This window comes from Plecotus auritus (assembly GCF_963455305.1).
Source record: "Plecotus auritus genome assembly, chromosome: 9".
NCBI lineage: Eukaryota > Metazoa > Chordata > Mammalia > Chiroptera > Vespertilionidae > Plecotus > Plecotus auritus.
The window spans coordinates 25731559-25752026 of NC_137783.1; the positions used below are offsets into that span (position 1 = coordinate 25731559).

General features: G+C 40.4%; 1 protein-coding gene across 9 annotated transcripts in view; it reads left to right on the forward strand.

Moving 5' to 3' along the window:
- Positions 1–20252, forward strand: part of IDE (insulin degrading enzyme) — a 75002-nt gene extending 54750 nt beyond the window's left edge. For 5 of the 9 annotated variants that reach the window (XM_080687303.1, XM_080687309.1, XM_080687308.1 and 2 more), the window contains exons 16-25: positions 2344–2454; positions 2558–2678; positions 5923–6014; positions 7175–7286; positions 10166–10333; positions 11828–12100; positions 13378–13439; positions 16257–16329; positions 17011–17078; positions 17683–20252. In XM_080687303.1, the coding sequence (XP_080543429.1) occupies positions 2344–2454; positions 2558–2678; positions 5923–6014; positions 7175–7286; positions 10166–10333; positions 11828–12100; positions 13378–13439; positions 16257–16329; positions 17011–17078; positions 17683–17778 (1176 nt within the window). In that variant the 3' untranslated portion in view covers positions 17779–20252. Of the gene's footprint in view, positions 1–182; positions 328–2343; positions 2455–2557; positions 2679–5922; positions 6015–7174; positions 7287–10165; positions 10334–11827; positions 12101–13377; positions 13440–16256; positions 16330–17010; positions 17079–17682 lie in introns of all 9 variants that reach the window. The other 4 variants (XM_080687304.1, XM_080687311.1, XM_080687310.1 and 1 more) reach the window with 1 other exon arrangement.
- Positions 20253–20468: the final 216 nt, after the last annotated feature.

Genomic DNA, 20468 nt, shown 5'->3' on the forward strand with positions numbered 1-20468 from the left:
CTTGGTCTTTGACAACAGAGAATGACGTCTTGCTGCCATTGTAAAACATAAGGTTGGCCTATACTATTTCCCTAGCCATTCAGATCATGAGGCTGCATATCCATACTCTTCGGTCATGTTTCTTCATTACCATGTCACTGCTTGAGGTATCAAAGCATTTCTTTTGTTTTTCTTTTTGTTAGTCGCTACATTTATGCTGATCCTCTCCATTGCAACATGACATACCTGTTTATCAGGTTATTGAAGGATGATTTAAAAGAGTATACATATGCAGCACGCCTCTCAGGTTTGAGCTATGGCATTGCATCAGGAATGAATGCAATACTTGTAAGTAAAATGAAAACCAAAGAAAAGGCACCACAGCATTTAAGCATTGTGTTGAGCGTGAGAAAACTATTAACTTCTGCATTTTTAAACAAGAAGATTGGTGGTTTTTTCCTTGCACCCTTTTAATGATTGAAGAACTCAGATTAGTCTTAGCTACACTAATGAATGATTTAGTAGAGTTTAGTGCATCTTGTGAACATGTATGTGTGCTACATTCACTTGCATGTTCCTCTGCTTCAAATGCTTAACATTAATTCTGAAAGCCATGTTGTTCTTTTTATGTGTTTGAGTATATTAACATCTGTAAGTGCAAGATGTCCATAGCTATTGTTGTGGTGCTTGAATTTTATATATAAGCATCCTTTATTTCTGCTGACAATAGTAAAAATCCCTGTGTTTAGATACTTGTGGCATTTTCATTTCACTTTTTTTGTAGCATGCTTCATTAACTATTTTTAAGTGTGTTTCAAAATAATCATTGTTAAATGCACTCTAAGAAATAACTAGATCCTTTCTTGACACTGTTTGTGATATATTTCCAAACTTATATCTCATTTCCAAATTAACATCCCTTTATGGCACACATTCATCTTCACTTTTCTTAAAAATATATGTTTTAGTAACAACTAAAATGAGAGCATGTGCTGTGTACTTCTCTTTATAAGTTCTTATACAAAAGATTTTAGGGTTTTAAATTTTTATTTATTTTGCAGCAACTTTTTTTCTTCACACAAATTTTCTGGTAACTTTTGTTTAATGTATAATTATGTATACAATGTAACCATTCTCAGAGTCCAGGGAAATTTGAAGGTCAGAGATCAAAATAAACTCCAAATAGAAAAGTAATAATCCATTGTTTACTTTTGACTATTGAGTTTTAGTAGCACATTACCATTCATATAAAAAATTTGTTGTTTGTGACAAAATGGGCTTTCGGCTAATTGTCAGTCTAGTTCCCACAGCATTTGATTGCTTTCCATGGCCACACACCTTCACTTCTGCTGAGGTTCTTGCCTATCATTTTTCATATAACCTCTACTGCAGTAGGTGCCACCTTGTGCAAATATAAAAATAGGAAATATGATAATAGGCACCCCCCCACTTTTCAAAATGTTATGCTTAACTTGTCCCAAGGCAAAAATCCAGTGTATCCTCACTACACATCTGTTTTGCTATTAGCTTTTGACACATCAGCAGAACTCATCCAGCAAGCAGGTGGTGAGACATATGGATCTTTATTGGATCATACTGATTGAGAAAAGTGCCAAAATGCCACATAATAAAAAATTGGGGCCCTGACCGCTTTGGCTCAGTGGATAGAGCGTCGGCCTGCGGACTCAAGGGTCCCAGGTTCGATTCCGGTCAAGGGCATGTACCTTGTTGCGGGCACGTCCCCAGTGGGTGGGGTGAAGGAGGCAGCTGATTGCTGATTGATGTTTCTCTCTCATCGATGTTTCTGGCTTTCTATCCCTCTCCCTTCCGCTCTGTAAAAAATGAATAAAATATATTTTAAAAAAAAAATTGGGGACTGCCTGATTTCTCCAAATAGGTTTTTAAAAATATTTAAATATAAACAAGATGGGGACAGATCCAATAGCTTGTAGATAACACTCCTCTATGATTTTTCTCACCACACCTATAAAACCCTTAAGCCAACCATTCCTTAGACATTTTTTGAAGATTAAACTTAAAATACATTCTATAATTAATTTAGACTTTATGAGAACTTGAATTTTGATTAAATGGTGTGTGCTGCCACAGTTGGGCATGAGATGAGTTTTCCTACTGTTGGTTTTAAGAAAAGCAAAATCATGCTTTTAGTTATTAGTAAATACTGATAATTAATGTTATCTTCTTAAGTGTTAAACTATATTATGGGAAGTTAAATTAATTGAGTTTCTTGTTTCACTTTTATTTTAAAGCACTTGGTTTGGGGATTTTCTGAATGTTTACAAATCAAGCTGAAGATATTTTATGATATTTTTAGACTTTTAACACCCTAAACTCTCTCTCTAGCTCTCGGTGAAAGGTTACAATGACAAGCAGCCAATTTTGCTAAAGAAGATTATTGAGAAAATGGCTACCTTTGAGATTGATGAAAAAAGATTTGAAATTATCAAAGAGGCAGTAAGTTTTCTGAACCTATTTTTATAATTTGTTGTTTTTTTTGTCCACGAAGTGATTTTTAAAGTACTTATAAAATTAATGAACCCATGTCTTCGTTCACTAGTATATGCGATCTCTTAACAATTTCCGAGCTGAACAGCCTCACCAGCATGCCATGTACTACCTCCGCCTCCTGATGACCGAGGTGGCCTGGACAAAAGATGAATTAAAAGAAGCCCTGGATGGTGAGACTCTGTTTCTATTTATAGCCTAATACTTCCTTAATTTTTTCCTAAAATAACTATTTTATCCTGACATCTTGTGTTTATGCTTTCTAATAACTTAGAGTGCTCCTAAACCCAGATTTGCATACTTTTTTATGAAAACAGTAGTGACCTCTGAAGTGGCTTTGGTATTCAGGCAGTTTACCCACATTTGCTGTTTTCAACCTGGACCAACAGCAGTTAATTAGAACTGTTCATAGATTTCTGCAGATGACAAGATATTTTGACCAAAGCACTTACCTTGTTAATGCTGTTTTCAGAAAAGGAGAAAAGGGCTACTAGGTTTGAAAGTCTTACCCTGTAGGGAGTATTCAGGCATCTGTTGATCAGTTTAGTTCAGTTAAAAACTAGGAACTGTATTTGAGACTGAAGGGTCATCTTTTGTGTGTTTTTTTCTAAAATTTTAAGTCTAGTTTTCATAGGTTTGCTTGAAAGTTGTAAATTCTTTGAGGGTAGTAATTATGCCTTCCTTTTATCCTCTTTATTTAGTATCTCATATAATGTTATATGCTCTATGTGTGTCTAATGAATGCCTAGTAAATGAAATGAAATTACTTTTAGGGGCCCTTCATTGAGAAGAATGAAGACTAACATCACCCTTTATTATTTTATCCTTTTCATTTCTTGGTGTTACTTTACCAATTAATCTTTCTTCCTGCATGCTCAGCCATAAGGAAAAAGAATGCTGTTGAATTTTTAATGAAAGTCCTTACTTCTTATGTAACACTGGGCTTTCGATGTCCTCAGTGACAAATTAGGAGCACAGAGTATTGAAAAATCATTTTATTGGTTGCCTCAGGCATTGGGTAGGTGTATAGATTATAAAATTCATTAACTAGAACAGATACATTATATTTTTAAAATATATTTATTGATTTCCAAGAGGAAGGGAGAGGGAGAAAGCGACAGAAACATCAGTGATTAGAGAGTATCATTGATCAACTGTCTCCTGCACACCCCACTCTGTGATCGAGCCCACAACCCAGGCATGTGCCCTGACCTGGTTCATAAGTCGATGCTCAAGCACTGAGCCACACCAGCTGGGTATTTTTATATTTATATATCTTTTATTGTTGAAACAGGTACATTTTTTATCTGGATAGTTAATAGGCCTTTTTTTTTTTTTTTTTTTGCAAAGTAGTTATATCCAGTTAATAGCAAGAATTTTGCCTTTTTAAAAAACAACAACCAGCCCTAGCTGGTTTGGCTTAGTGGATAGAGCGCAGCCTGCAAACTGAAGGGTCCCAGGTTCGATTCCGGTTGGGGGCACATGCCTGGGTTGTGGTATCAATCCCCGTGGGGAGTGTGCAGGGGTCAGCTGGTAGGTGATTCTCTCTCATCATTGATGTTTCTGTCTCCCTCTCCCTTCCTCTCAGAAATCAATAAAAATATATTAAAAAAACCACACAAAACAATGAGATCCTTTAAAAAAATACACAATAACCACATAATTGATTTTAAATACATTTTTCAAGGAACTGAACCTGCATTCAGAATTATCAAAGAGCAGTTTTTTAGTTTCTGGGTCAGATGTTGTGTGAATCTTAACCAGGATAAGCTCTAAAATACTAGTATCTCATAAACATGTGAAACCTTCCTAAATTATATTTTATAAAGAGAAAGTCAGTACTTTTTTAGTTGAAATTCCTTAATGAGTAACCATTCTGTTCTGTTATATATATATATTTATACAAGAATCCAGTAATGCCATTGTGGCTTAATCTGTAGACAGCTCATGTGAGAGGCTGGCTCCCTTCTGACTCTTTAAGTCGGTCAGCTATTCAGGTGATGGGATAGCAAGAACCTCAGAGTTCAGTGTGGTCCAACAGTATTTACAGACTACCTGCGATGCACCAGGTTGCTTGAGATTAAAAATAAAAAGATCATTTATATTGGGTTTCTTTGATCGGGGAGCTCCAGTCTAGTGGCAAAGCATGAATGTAATCAGATCATTTCAGTAGAGGCAAAGAGAGTAGGCCTGCAGAGAGTGCTAAGGGGGTGAAGGGTCCTTCAGCAGTGCAATGGAGAAGGATGAGTCTGCACTTTGGAGTTAGACCAAGGATCAGATGCCAGCTCTGCAACTTACTAGCTTGATGATTTTGGTCAGGAAACGTGTATTTTCTAAACTTCAGTTTTCTCATCTTTAAAATGGGTATAATAGCACACACTTTACAGTTTATAACATCTATAAGATGCCAGCCAATAGTAAGCACTTGTTAATTCCTTTTCCATGTCTCTCTTTACATTTCAGTCACTAATTTTAGTATCCATTGTAGCAATTACTAATATGGTCCTAATGGAAAAGGAATAACTCTTCCTTATTGAAGAACTAAGTCAGTACATGTAGAAGGAAAGTGGGGAGTAGAAAACTCGCTATTAGAATGCCATAATAATAATTGATACAGGCAATATACACCAATGGATGCTAAAATTAGGTAAAAGTTTAGGAAAAACAGGATATTTGTATAGTTTCAAAGTATTTTCCCCAAATAATTTTTTTATTACAATGGGAAAAGTAAGCGTTGATGAGCAGATGGCTTTTCATAATTGCTTGTGGAGCCTACATGAGTTACTCAGTTATAACCAAAAGAATAAAATAGTGCACTCACAGCAATGACATCTGGCAGACACCACCCCAACCAAGTGATCAGTGTTAACTTCACCAGTACTACAGTGTACAGCATCATGGACCCCAGTGTGATGCTCTGAGAAAGGCATGGTACCTCTGTGGTATTCTTCCTAGTAAGACATAAGCTCAGTTTAATCATGAGAAAACATTAGCCAAACCCAGATAAAGGTCATCTATAAAATAACTGAACAATGCTCTTCAGAAGTATTAAGATCATTAAAGACAAGGAAAGACCAAGGAACTGTCACAGGTGGGAGGAAATAAGGACACATGACAACTAAATGCGAGATGGGATTGCAGGTTAGATCCTAGAACAGAAAAGAGAAATTAGTGGAAGAATTGAAATCCAAATAAAGTCTGTATTTTAGTTAATAGTATTGTGCTAGTGTTAATTTCTTAGTTTTGACATTGTACTGTGGTTATGAAAAATGTTAACATTAGGAAAAACTGGGTGAAGGGCATACAGGAACACTCTCTACTATTTTTGAATTCTGAACTCTTGTATAAGTCTCAAGTTGACTTTTTAAAAAAAACAAAACACCTCATAAGTAGAGTGTATTTCTTACACCTTTACAGATGTCACCCTTCCTCGCCTTAAGGCCTTTATACCTCAGCTCCTGTCACGGCTGCACATTGAAGCCCTTCTCCATGGAAACATAACAAAGCAGGTGGGTGGCTAAAGTTTTAGCAATCAGTGCAAGAGATTCTTTACCCTAGTCTGTCTAAAGCTGTTCACCACCACAGTGTGATTGTAATAGCACATCAGTGTTCACTCAGCCCTCTCTGCTCTATGGAGGAAGGAAGAGGCATGGGGGAGCAGAATGATAGAAGATTGTGGTTAACTGTGGACCTACTGTCATGGCTGTGCGTCTGCTGTTGCCTGCCTTGTGCAATTACAGAAGGAAGTGGGGAAAATTATCCTCATTCTGTGTAAGACAGCAGGAGTGGGGAACGTCTGGCCTGTGGGCCACATAAGGCCCGCAAAATCATTTGATCTGGCCCTGCCAAGGCATAGGGATGAGTTAATTAAATGTTTGACCAAGTATAGCAGGATAATTTTTAAGTTGATAATTTTCTATGGTCCGCGAAGGATGTTAGAAATATCCATATAGCCCTTAGCAGAAAAAGGTTCCCCACCCCTGGTGTAGTGACTAGGAGCACATGGTGTGGAATTCGAAGCCTGGATTCGAATCCTAACTGTGTCACATATTAGATATGCAATCTTCTGAAAAGATCTTGACCTGTCTGTGCTCAGTTTTCCTATTTGTAAAATTATAATTTTAGGATTAAATTAAATAGTAAAGGCCAAGTTTAGCACATGGATAGCATTCCGGAATTCCTGTGGCAGTCTGTCTTAAGAGCCTACTCTCTCTACCACTCTGCTGTATACTGTCTCCAAAATAGTATGCCCAGTGGCAGACACAGGGTTCTTAGCAAGGTTGGTTTTATTAAAAAATAAAACCTTATGCTCAGCTCCTTTGCTTTGCTGTAACCCCAGCTGTCATTCACTCGGGATGACTAGCTTTCCATCACCAGTACCTCTCCAGCTTTAGCAATGCCTTTCCCAGCGTCAGGATGGTCTGGATCTCTATTTCTCTTCACTACTACCATAGTGACTATTGCAAATTGACAAATTCAATTTTCACCCATTTGAGTACGATCAAATGTATTTAACATTTAAAAACCCATTTTTTATGGTAAACTAGGCTGGTTTATTTCACAGGCATATTTTCATATTGCATGGGCTATTATTCAATATACTGTATTTATTTTCACAGACAAGATACATTTGTGTTCTTGTAACTACTGTGACCTGTATTTTCCACAGGCTGCATTAGGAATTATGCAGATGGTTGAGGACACTCTTATTGAACATGCTCATACAAAACCTCTCCTTCCAAGTCAGCTGGTTCGGTACAGAGAAGTTCAGCTCCCTGACAGTAAGTTAAAATGTTATAACTTTGACATAATATTGTGGGTAATTACAGGTAGACCAAATTCATTTGGATGATAATGTATTGTTTTATGGTAAATAACTACAGGATCCTCTACTATTTATAGAGGTATGATTAATGATAGGTAATTCTGTCAGGAAATTCTCAGTAAGTGGGCCAAAGAGGTGAAATTGGAGGTAGGCCATTATTTTGAAGAGAATGGTGGAATTGATGGGTAATTGAGTACAGAGGAGTTAGGAAGTAAACATATCACAAAGCTAAAGAAATGTTGATCATGAATGATGAAATAAAACTTATAAAAACTAGAATTGTAATATCTAATAGGAAGCCCATAGGTGTCTTTGGCAGAAATAGTTTTAGGAAAGCTATAGGTGCAAATAACAACATGTATTATTTCATGGATATTTTATGAGGAATTTTAACATAACGGATAATAATTAATATATCAGAGTTCCAGTGTCAAATTACTTTTGCATTAATAATGGTTTCTGTTGATATAAAAACTCATTAAGCATTATTTTCAGTATTGTTCAAAATTGTCTAGTGGGACGTAATTTAGACTAGGAATGAAAAGCATTGTTTTTTTTTTAAGCCAGACTCGATTATTGGCTGTACCCCATGCATGTATGGTCTGTGCCTTTTTCCCCAGCTATTTTATCCTCCTGAAATGTTGCTCTCTCCCTCACCCACCCCTCCTTTTCCTCATAGAACGTCTACACCCTATTCATCCTTCCAAACACATGTTATAAGCCCCCTAGTCCACCAAACTTTTTCTAAAGCTCCCAGCTAGAGTGATCACTTCCTCGACCTCCCAGCACAGGCATTCTGAACCTTTCCTTATTGAAGCTGCTCAGCCTTCTCTTACGTTGGGATTGAAGTGCATCTCTGTGTCCTTTGTTAGCTTATACATTTCTTTCTTTTTTTAAAAAAAATATATATTTTATTGATTTTTTACAGAGAGGAAGGGAGAGGGATAGAGAATTAGAAACATCGATGAGAGAGACACCGATTCAGCTGCCTTCTGCACACCTCCTACTGGGGATGTGCCCGCAACCAAGGTACATGCCCTTAACCAGAATCGAACTGGGACCTTTCAGTCCGCAGGTCGACGCTCTATCCACTGAGCCAAACCAGTTAGGGCTACTTATACATATCTTAAGACCAGGGTCTGTATCTGCCTCATTTGAGCAGCTACGAAAGCAGCTTGAACATAGTATTGCCTCAGGATGTCATGGTTGAATGTGCAAAGATACCTTGAGCACAGCTCTGCAGTTCCGCATGACCAGTCCTCACAGACCTGGTAATGGTTCATCTCAGACTAATGCTACCTTGTTCCTCAGTCATTGCAAAGTGATGCAGGCCTAGAAAAAAAATTTCAAAGGGAAATCTACTTTTCACACCTCTGTATTACACCTCCTGCCTTCTCTAGCTTCTCCTAGGACCTATCTCTTTTGTCTCTCAAATGCCCTCACAGATTTCCCCATTCTCACACATAACTCAGTTCATATCCCATTCTCAAAATGCTAGGTGTTAGGAGACATTCTAATTTAGCCAGCTGATCAGTAATGAATATCTTTTTTTAAAAAATATATATTTTATTGGTTTTTTACAGAGAGGAAGGGAGAGGGATAGAGAGTTAGAAACATAGATGAGAGAAACATCGATCAGCTGCCTCCTGCACACCTCCCACTGGGGATGTGCCCACAACCAAGGCACATGCCCTTGACCGGAATCGAACCTGGGACCCTTCAGTCCCCAGGCCAACCCTCTATCCACTGAGCCAAACCAGTTAGGGCAGTAATGAATATCTTAAGTAGTCCTTCACTAACTCTCCATGGGACAATACTAACAGTTTAAAAAGAAAAAATTCAGGCATTGTGAAGAAGGAGACATTTGGGGATGAGTATGAAAAGGTTGGAAGTGTGTGTGGGAAGGTGGATTACAGCCTGTGTTCTCCTTCCTCTTCTGATAAGAGGAAACTTAATGCTGCAGGATAAGTTTGTTAGTCCAAGTTGGGCCTGGTCAGAAAAGGGAAATAGGTGAAATGCAAGTCCAGGCTGCTCTGCCGCCCTTTACTGCTGATGTCTAAATTAGCTTCTAGAAGAGTGAGCAACCCTGTCATTACTACTGTGTCTGAGAAATCTTAAATTTTGAGTCATACAGTACTAAATACTAAGCACTGTATATTTGCTTCTTCAAATTTATTGCTCTTGAAATAAAGTTATCAGATCATAAAGCATAATTATCTTCATAATTTTGATGAAATGTTGATCGGTGTACTTGAGTTTTAGTCCTAGCTGTCCATCATTGGACTTTGTGTCCTTGGACAAGTTGCCCCCTTCTCAGGGTCTCAGTTTTCTCCTCTCTAAAGTGAGATGTTAGGCATTAGACACATTGGTGTAAATCTAGGAAGTGACCTTTAGTGTGGGTGTGGGAATAAAAGTTAAGTAGAAACTCAAGATAATAAAGGCGCAACTAGTAATTAACTTTTTTTGTATGGTTATTAAAACATAGGTGTTATTTCTATTGAGGTTTTTACATGTATTAGCTAGTTCTAATCTAGTACATACACTACATTGTTCATTTTATTAACTATGGATCTTATTTAGCATTAATACTTAGTCATAAAATACTTAGTCTTTTATAAGTTCTTTGCCCTTTAAATTCAGTGCATAGTTAATGGGGGCCCACCACATACAAATCACTGTAATAGAGTTCCCAGAGTTGAATTTCACATTCTAATAAATTAATTGCAGTTTGGAATTGCCAAAAAACACATCAAATTGAACAACTTTTCAAAGCCAAACAAAACACTAGCCTTCCTGAGCCCTAAATAAGTGTGTGAATGTGTTGTTCTCTTCCAGAAGGGTGGTTTGTGTACCAGCAGAGGAATGAAGTTCACAATAACTGTGGCATCGAGATCTACTACCAGACAGACATGCAGAGCACCTCAGAGAACATGTTCCTGGAGCTCTTCTGTCAGATCATCTCCGAGCCCTGCTTCAACACCCTGCGCACCAAGGAGCAGCTGGGTGAGATGCGTGCGGCGGCGGGTGTCCTAGACCTTGAGGAGCAACCTTTGTCCTCAGGAAAAATTCTATGTTGCTTCAGGCGTGCTCTATTCAGAAAGACTTGTGAAACCTGTTTATGGGGGATCTACTTCTAAAAGATAAGCAATTAATAGCTTATAGACACAAAAGCAGTTCTTAAGGAGATGACACTGTGTTTACATTACATACATGTCAATAAAGAGGAAATGTGGGTGGAGGAGAGAGGATGCTAAGGGCAGGCTGTTACGGGTGGCAGGGTGGGAAGCAGGCCATCCAGAGAAGCTTAGGCTCACTAACTGGGTTCTCTGAGGGTGCAGGTTTTTTCTCTTATTCATCCTGGGACACATAGAAGATACTCAGTAAGTGTTTGTTAAGGGAATGTTTCAGGCAGAGATTTAAGCACTATTTAAAGTCTTGGAGATCCTAGCAGGTTGATTAATGAGAGGGGGAAAAAGAAGCTCCAGTAATACTGGGAAGAACCAGTGAAAAAGGATTTGGGGGAGTCTCTCCAAGTACTAATCTTTTTTTCAACAACCATCATGGCAGATGCTGGACCATGGCCATAGCTGTTATGGCTGGACTTTCCCTTCAAGGAGCTCACAATCTAATCAGGAAGGCAGACCTGTAAAGGGATAATAAGAATTATAGTACAGTATGGTTTAAATGCTGAAGGCTGTACTGAAGAGCGTTTCAGAAGTGTGATCCAGGGCCGAGCAGCTGAAGGAGGCACACCACGAGTTTAGTTTAGAAAAGATGTTGAGGGGAGGTAGTAGTGCATGGGCTCATTCTCTAGAGATTTCCAGTCTGCGTGGGGTTGGTCTAGGAGTGGGTTATCTAACAGAAAACTCAATGGTAGAAGCAAGTTCACATCAGAAACTTGGATGTGAAAGGAAACAGTGCCAGGACAGTGGACAGGGACGGAATAACTTTAATACAGATTGAAGGGGAGTAACTAGCAGAAAACTAGGAGTTGTGGGATGTTGAGCTGAATGATGAATAGGGTTCTTTTTTGTTTTATTTTTGTATTAAGAAGAAAGCATTATCGCTACCTTTTTGACTATTCTTTAGAGAGCTCTTCTGTTTTGTCCTGAAGGTACTTTAATTACTCATATTTCTTTAGAGGTTAATAATATAAAACCCTAAAGTGGATTTTATTTGCTCTGACAGCATAATTTTTGAAAGATTAAAAGTCTGAGTCTCGCCCTAGCCGGCGTGGCTCAGTGGATAGAGCATCAGCCTGCGGACTGAATGGTCCCAGGTTTGATTTCTGGCCAAGGGCACATGACTGGGTTGCGAGCTCAATCCCCAGTTGGGGTTGTGCAGGAGGCAGCTGATCAATGATTCTCTCTCATCATTGATGTTTCTATCTCTCTCTCCTTCTCCCTTCCTCTCTGAAATCAATAAAGAAATATATTTTTTAAAAAAAGTCTGAGTCTCAAATGCCAAGGTCCTGACTGGCTGGTGTTTATGTTTCAGGCTATATCGTCTTCAGTGGTCCACGTCGAGCCAATGGCATACAGGGCTTACGATTCATCATCCAGTCGGAAAAGCCTCCTCACTACCTAGAAAGCAGAGTGGAAGCTTTCTTAGTCACCATGGAAAAGTCCATAGAGGACATGACAGATGAGGCCTTCCAAAAACACATTCAGGCGTTAGCAATTCGCCGACTAGACAAACCAAAGAAACTGTCTGCAGAGTGTGCTAAATACTGGGGGGAAATCATCTCCCAGCAATACAATTTTGACAGAGGTAAGGCAAAATGAGGGCCCCAGCATTCATGGCATGTACACGTAACTTTTAAGGACATTGAGGCCATTCGTTTTGTAGGTGATGGTCTAGTACTGATTTGGGAGGGGGTGGGGGCACAACACTTCTAAAATACCATTCTTCTCCTATATAATAAAAGCCTAATATGCAAATCGAACAAATGGCAGAATGACCAGTGGAAACACTGGTCGCTATGATGCGCACTGACCACCAAGGGGCAGACGCTCAATGCAGGAACTGCCCACAGGCCCCAGGCCAGCCAAGGCAGGTGCCAGCGGGGGCCCCCTGACCACCCCGCCCATCACCCCACAGTTCTGCCTTGATCACTGGCCAGGCCTAGGGACCCTACCCGTGCACGAATTTTGTGCACCAGGCCTCTAGTTTAACATAACTTTCCTATTGAAAACTTTATTTTTTTTCTTCTCTGAAGCTAGAGCTGGATCTACCTGTATCTCATACTAACTCACTAATAATAAATCTTATTTCACTTTTTGTGCTCAATCACTCTGCCCTGAGGCTCTGAGCATGAATATGTAGGGATCTATATCCCATAACACTGAATAAAAGAAAAATTTGCAGATTCAACTCTCTTGAGGCCATGCTGCCCCGGAGGCACAGGGGTTCAAACATTAGCCTTTAGGGATCTCCAAAAATGTGTCAGTGCTTTTAGATTTGGGAAAGCTATGCTCCCCAGAGCCTCTGCTTACCAGCTTCCTTCCACCTCTCTTCTAGAGCGGAAATAACAGTGGGGTGCGCTAAGCTACACTGAAAGTCAGGAGAGTTGGGTTGTGTTCTCATTCTGATACCAATAAGCTGGAGATCTTGACCAGCGTACCTTTTTGGGCCTCTGTTTCCTTACCTGTAATATTTCAAGCTGTTGTACTCACTATTAATATAGTACTGACATTTTACTGAGCATTTGCCATGTGCCCTAGCTATGTGATATTGTTCGTTATCATTTTTATTAGTTCTCACTACAGCCCTGTTAATAGTTATTAGTCCCAATTTCCAGATGAGGAAACTGAGGCCCAGAAAAGTGGAATGACTAGCCCAAGACCCAGCAGCTCAAATGTAGAAAGCCAGGATATCCTCTTAACATTTTACTTGAAATTTATTCCCTTACCACTTGTAGGAGCAGATGATCACTTAAAAATGTGGATACTCAGGAGTGTTGAAGTGAAGTATATTGTCATTTCATATAGTATTCTGGGCTACTTATCATGGGATTATAGTAAATTACTGTATGATTACTTTTTCAGACAATACAGAAGTTGCATATTTAAAGACACTTACCAAGGAAGATATCATCAAATTCTACAAGGTAAATTCAGTTTCTATATTTAGATTTTGACTGATAAGGAAATATTGTATGTGCTGTTATGTGCTTGTTGCTGCTTTTAACCCATTTGGGCAGGATGTGTGAAGGAATTTTTATGGATGGGGGTAATTTGGACATACTACTGTTAGAAAAAAGAGACAATTCATATCGAACCCAGGGACCAGGGACTGATGGCACATTCTGGCTTCAGGATTCATCTCTTCACACCCTTTTGTTTCTTCTCTCTGTTCCCCCCCTAAGCCCACAAAGAACATTCCTGAGCTTGTTTGGTGGAAAGCAAGAGCAAATACTCTGACAACCACAAATTGTCTTCACCCTTTTAGGTGCCACTGTGGCTGCTGCTTTAGATAAATGATCACTCACTCTGCCTTTGAACAGTGCTCTGGGGTCTTTGGAGTTTTGAATGCCTGTGCTTATAGAGAAAGTTTATCAAAAGAAAAGAGAAACACCACTATTAAAGTTTTCCCAGTACAGCTTTAAAAGGTTAGCACCATCTAAATTTCCCCCACTTGTAACAAAATTCTAAGAAGAGTAGCAAACATTTTGTTAAGTGGTTATATAATGTGTAATAAGCATGCTAAGTGCAGAAATTAAAATTTTTTACTGCAATGGAGTTGCACTTCATGTGTTACATATATATTTTTTGTAATATATTGTGACCTCTCTGTAAAATACTTTTATGTCTGTTTTCCAGGATAAAGAGCAAAATTATACTCTGTAATTACTATGGTGCCTTACAATTATATCCTAGGTAGTGCTCTAGCCATTTCTCCTGGCTCATATCTGATTTGTTAGGTGCCAGTTGTTTGGTCAGGAACTCAGTCCTGCCCTGTGCTAACATCTCTTTTGGGAGGGAAATCGTCTATTTACAATATCGTTTTCAGGGATATACAGTAACTGACAATACAAGAGTCAGTACATGCAGTTCTCATTAGAATGGTTTTGTGAAATTACTTGTACAGTGAAGGCTAATCACGTTTTTCTCCTGTAGTGGGGTTTCCAGTGTTGGTGCTGTGGGGGAATGAGGAAAAGGCTGTGTCCTGACCTGGAGGTGCCAAGAGTCTCCTAGAGGAAAGGGTGACCTTGCACTGTCTACAAGTCACTTACACTTCCTGCCCCCAAATCCCCTGCAAAACTACAAGCCAGTAACACCTTAGCAATACAAAAAGGGAGACAATACAATTTTAGTTTGAAAATTTGACGTTAAAAGCCAGTATTTTGAATGCACTTGTTTTAGCAATGAGATTTGAGCTTTTTGGCTGTGGAAATGGCTGGGCAAATTATTGTCTTTACTTCACAGCTCCCTTCGCCTTGTGTGAAGGAAGATAGAGTCTCATCTAAACTACTCCTGCTCTTTTGCAGTAATAGTCTTAAAATATAAATATATTTTGATAAGGGAGCAGTCTATGCATGTGTGTGGGCAATGGGTGTATAGGAAATCTCTGTACCTTCCAAAATTTTGCTGTGAACTTGAAACTGCTTTTAAAAATAAAATCTAGCCCTAGCTGGTTTGGCTCAGTGGATGGAGTGATGGCCCATGGACTGAAGGGTCCTGGGTTCGATTCCAGTCAAGGGCACTTACCTCAGTTGTAGGTTAATCCCCAGTCCTGGTCAGGGCCCATGTGAGAGGCAACTAGTCGATGTGTCCCTCTCACATTGGTTGGTTGGTTGGTTGGTTGGTTGGTTGGTGGGCCTTTAGAGAAATGGGGATTTTCCCCAGTTGGTCTGGAAGTTGAGGACAGTCTGAAACCAAAGACGGCATTCTGCTGTCAACTTCTGTAGGCCAATAAGACTGTGAAGGTTTGGGTGAAAAGTGATCAAGAATAGATCTTCGGCAGCAAACTTTTCACTCCAGTCAGATGCTCTCATCCATGTTCCTGCGGCAGACCTGGCCTGAATTCTGAAAGAACTGGGAGGCCAGAGCACACGTGTGGGAGAACCTGGCTGCTCACCAGCTGGAGAAGCTGTGTAGCATCGGCAGGGCCTCCATGGCAGCTGCACAGGGCCAGGCTTATCTTACAGCTCCATAAGTAACTGTGGGGTTGATTTGGCTTCGCTGATGGTCTCTTCCTCTGGGGATACAAAACATTACTTCAGCCTGAGGCATCAGGGGAAGCTTTATCACAACTTGTGTTTTCCCTTCGGAAAACACGGATAAAGATCCAGCACTAAGGAAAAGGTGAAGAGACACTACACTCCCCACGGGATCTGTCTGCCAGCCGCCCATTGCAGGTGCTCATGGCCATGATCAAGGGGAAGCCTCCAAAGCAATGGGATGGAGAGCAAGGAGACTTCCCTTCCGACATCATCCCTTATGAGCTGTGACACCAGCAAGTCCTTCTACTAGAGTTTTAAAGGTCGTGTCTTAGCTTATAGAGACTCAAATGACCTGACACAGGAGAGTGCTTGGTACAAAGCAGAACTCTCAACAAATGTTAGTTTCCTTCTCTTTTGGTAGCTGCAGAATCGGAGAAGGTTCTTAGAGGAGCACACTTTGTGGCCGTCCCTTGACTAAGCGTAGGCCATTGTCTCAGTATCATACCCCAGTGAGTGCAAGGCTCCGTTTTAAATCCCAGCTGAGGTACTTATTAGGCATAGGGGTTTGATCGCATCACCTAATCTCCTTGGACGCATTTGTGAGATGGAGTGAAGAATAATTCTTGCCTAAGGTTTGTAGAGTTTAAATAAAGGACTGCAAGTGTGGAGGAAGGAAAGGAAGTGGACTCTTCCTTGATGTAAGAGAGCATCTTTTTGTCTCTTCGTGGGACGAAAGGTGACTCGGCTATTCTCTCTGCCTAGGAAATGTTGGCAGTGGATGCCCCGAGGAGACATAAGGTGTCCGTCCATGTTCTTGCCAGAGAAATGGATTCTTGTAAGTATTGAATATTGACTTTTTAAAAACATGTATGTTTTTAGGCACCTGTAGCTGTCTCTTGCCATAGCCACATCCTTACGGAGCACCAGGAAGTAAAGAAGTGCAGAGGGGAGTTGGCGGGAGACAGGGTCTGCTCTAGCAAAGCCAAAATAGGGGGAAGGAGGAATGAGGCAGCAGAGGAGAGAGCCGACCAGGTGGCACAGTGCCAAGCTGGCCACAGTGCTGTGAGAAAACACAGCTAGTGGCTGGTGGGACATCCCGAGGAAGTTGTATGGAGCACTGTATGTGGGGGGATGGGGATGGGGGGGGGGTCTGCTCAGCCCTGCCTGTCTCCTGCTTCTGACTGGCCAAGTTTGCCCCACAACCAGTAAGTCCTGCTGTCTTCTTGGTTGTTTTGGACCCAGAGCTTCAGGGTCCAGTGAGGTCAGACCTGGGCACTAAAATTGCTACTTTAATAACCATGGTAACATCATGAGCCATCACGGGGACTCCAGGTAGGAGGCAGGACAGCAGGCAGGGCTCAGGGAGCAGGCAGCCTGAGAGGATATGAGAAGTACACGAACCAGGCCCGGTACAGCTGTGTAATGAGCTGAGTTTGGTTACGATTTTATTTTTAAAGTTGCTCTTGTGTGCTTGTCTCAGTTAGTGCAAAGCACTAAACCCTTCGTTTTCTTACAGGTCCTGTGGTTGGAGAGTTCCCGTGTCAAAATGATATAAATTTGTCACAAGCACCAGCTTTGCCACAGGTAAGAAATGTGAATGTTTTGTTAGGTTGCGCTGTTAGAGGACTTACTACCTAGAAGGAGCTTGCTCGTTAGGACATGTAAGACCTAGCGGCTTCAGGTCACCGACTGTTCGAGCCTCTGCTTTAGGTATCTCTTAACGGCCAGGCCTCTGCTCTTGTCTGCCTTTGCCTCTAGCTTAAACAGTTGTGTTACTTTGCAACGAGCCGTGTCCAGCCACTTTGACCCCAGTCCCTTCCACAGTGCCTGCGTATTTTAACCATCTGGAAGGGCTGGCATTTAATTGCAGGAAGAGGAAAACTGGCCATATAGCCAGGCTCTTGCTGGGTGGGCACACGTGCTGCTGGCACTCTGCTGAAGCCTTGGCACTGAGCCCCTGGTGTGCCAGCCCCAAGAAAGCCAGGGGTCTTCCTTCTGGCCCAGAATCTCACAGGGGCATTCCGTAGGTTTGCATAGAACCTCTGACCTGCTGATCCAGGAGGAAAGGTCAGCGATCATAATATATGGGGTAGAACCTAGTGTATGAAAAGAAAAGAAAAATGTGTATGTCCTGTTTAGTCTGCTTTTTAGGCTAAAGGCACTAAGAGACAACTTATTTCCTTTGCAGCCTGAAGTGATTCAGAACATGACCGAGTTCAAGCGTGGCCTGCCACTGTTCCCCCTTGTGAAGCCACATATCAACTTCATGGCTGCAAAGCTCTGAAGATCCCACGGTGGCAGAGTGCAGGTGGACGCATTCCCGGGTCTTCCAGGCTAGGAAACAGTCTTGGCCACTTGAAGAGTTTCTGGTTCACTGTTAGCAACACACACGAAAAAAGAGATGGTGTCAGATGTCATTATGTAGAAACATTAAAAATCCAGAGTAATTAAATTACAAGATCTTATAGATGTAGAGTATTTTTAAAATACATGCCTCTTAAATATTTAAAATTTTTTCATTACTAAGAGAAATTCCCTTATATAACAATACTTAAAATGATGAATGATATTCCTTTAGAACCTACTTTCCCTGTTCTGTAAAATAGTTACTTATTAAAAGAAAATGTTACCTTTTTTCTAAAAGCCTCCTAGGTTGACAGCAAAGGCTTCAAAACAGGTAGAAAGAAAGGTAATACCTTTTTAAAAAGTGATCCTCAAACTTGCTTTCTACCTGATGGTTTCATGTAAATCAATGGAGAACATTACATCTGGCAGATAATGAACAAAGCAATGCAATTTTCTTTTATTAGTGAAATTGCTGAATATAAGGCATGGTTTTAATCTTTTTATAAAATTTGAACATGTTTTTTATTCAAACTAGTCAAATGCTGGAAAACCCTAGAACACCCTACTTTATAGTGCTAGAAATACAGACTCACCTTACATCAATTTTGTCCCAAATTGAATTTCTCAGGATTACTGTGATTTGTTTCTTTCTGATTGAACTATATCGACATTCTTGTTGTTCGTCATTGGTTTGTGGTGTTCCATCAGTTTTACTTTTCCCCATCAACATGTTACTGTATTTAACAAGTACAAATAGGGTGAACTTCATATCCCACTGAGTGTGTGACATGCTTTTCCAACATCAGCTCGTGTCACTTTTTACTACCATGAGTGGCAGTGAATATATGAACCAAAATATTTGCCCCATTGTGAATTGAAAAGGCAACAAGAACAAAGCCACCTTTTTGGAGGTATAAAAACATAAATTCTTGGATTCTCTACTAGCATGATCTCCATAGGAGCCTAAAATCCATTTTTACTGCTGGTCTAATATTCCCATAAGCATTAAGTTACTTTTTAATATATAAATATAAACATATGAACACACAAATGATGACTGCAGTGGACTTTTAAAAAATATTTTTCTCATGAGATACTATTTTAAGTGAAATTGTTACTATAGCTTTAACAGCTGTTTTGAAATATTTGCTGTTATTAAAACTTCAAGAGAAATTGTGACTGCCTTCCACACACAGGCACCTGTACCAGTAGTGGCCCTGTTGCCCACTAACTCAGGCAGAGTAAGGAGTGGCATTTTCCAGTGACCTGTTACCTCCACATGAGCCCATCGGGCAGGGTTTCTTGCTGTAGAATCATGTCTTTTCACGTCTTCAGTTTTCACATTTTCCATTTTCCAAGTAATCTAAATTTGGGGCAAGAGTGATATAATCACTGCTGCGGAGGCTGCTTTGGAAAGCGGGGCTCCATTTCCGTCACATAAACGTGGTGCTGTAACTGTCTTTCTATCCCTACCTTCACGGGCTTCCTTGTGTGAAGCCAATCTTGGTCCGTCAGAAGGTGTGTGAGTCATCACTTCCTTCTGGTTTTATGCATTTGTAGACTATGCAGCTTTTCATCGAACTGCAGTATATACAAGAGGAATCTAAAATCAGTCGTGAGTGTTCAAGTCCACCACTATAAGGGTGAATAACTGAGTAACTTTAAGCTCTTGTTAAAACAAAAAAAAAAAGGGTGAAATTCAAGTTATTTCTATGAGCAAGTCACATGAAGAAATCTGAAAGAAATGGCATGTGGTCTTGCAGGGACGTGGGGTTATTATTGGGTGTGCTCCAGCATCGGCTGGTTTCCAGATTGGATCGAGAGCTACCATTGGATCACTCAGGCACACTAATGGATTCATCTAGGTGGGTCCAAGCTGCAGTCCAGGAACAATATCAGACAACCCAGGTTCTGTATCCCGATACTATTTACTCAGTGCTTAGTAAAGATTTGTGAAACAAACTAAGTTATTAGTTACCTGCGACATTTTAGAAGAGTCTTCTGAGCTAGTTGATCTGGAAGAGAGAGCATGTGACACAGCCAGTGTGGTGGAGTGCTAGGGTAATCCTGTTTACAATAAATCGCCTGGATTTAACCTCTGCAGTTTGCATTTGTATTATTTTTACTGTTTCTGTGGCCAGTTCTCAACCTACCTCTCAACATCCTGATTTGACAATGTTTCCTGCTTCCATTGTTCCTACTGCAGAAAGCAATGAATTTTTTGTTTTAAGTGTACCTGGTAGCATGATTTAGTCAAATAAATGGGTCAGTTTCACATTCTTAAAAGAGTAGATGGTTTTTGTGAACAAGAATCTCCACGTGAGAAGCTGACCTCCTTGCTGTGAGTACTGCCAGAGTCCAAACCCAGAAAGATTTGTCCCCGGCATTACAGGGAAGAAAATAAAAGGTTAGAAAACAAAAATGTCTCTCCTCTCCTCGACAGCTGGTCTTTGCATCTTCTTACCACATCTCCAGCGGCAGGCTAGGCAGACACCTGTGGAGCCCCTGGCCTCTGACTCCCTATCAAGATAATCTTTCTGCTCATGTGATTGTCAGCGGGCTCAGACCCGCACTTCAGAAGGGAATCTGCTTGTCCCGAAGTTCCAAGCCGCAGACAATGGTGCAGCC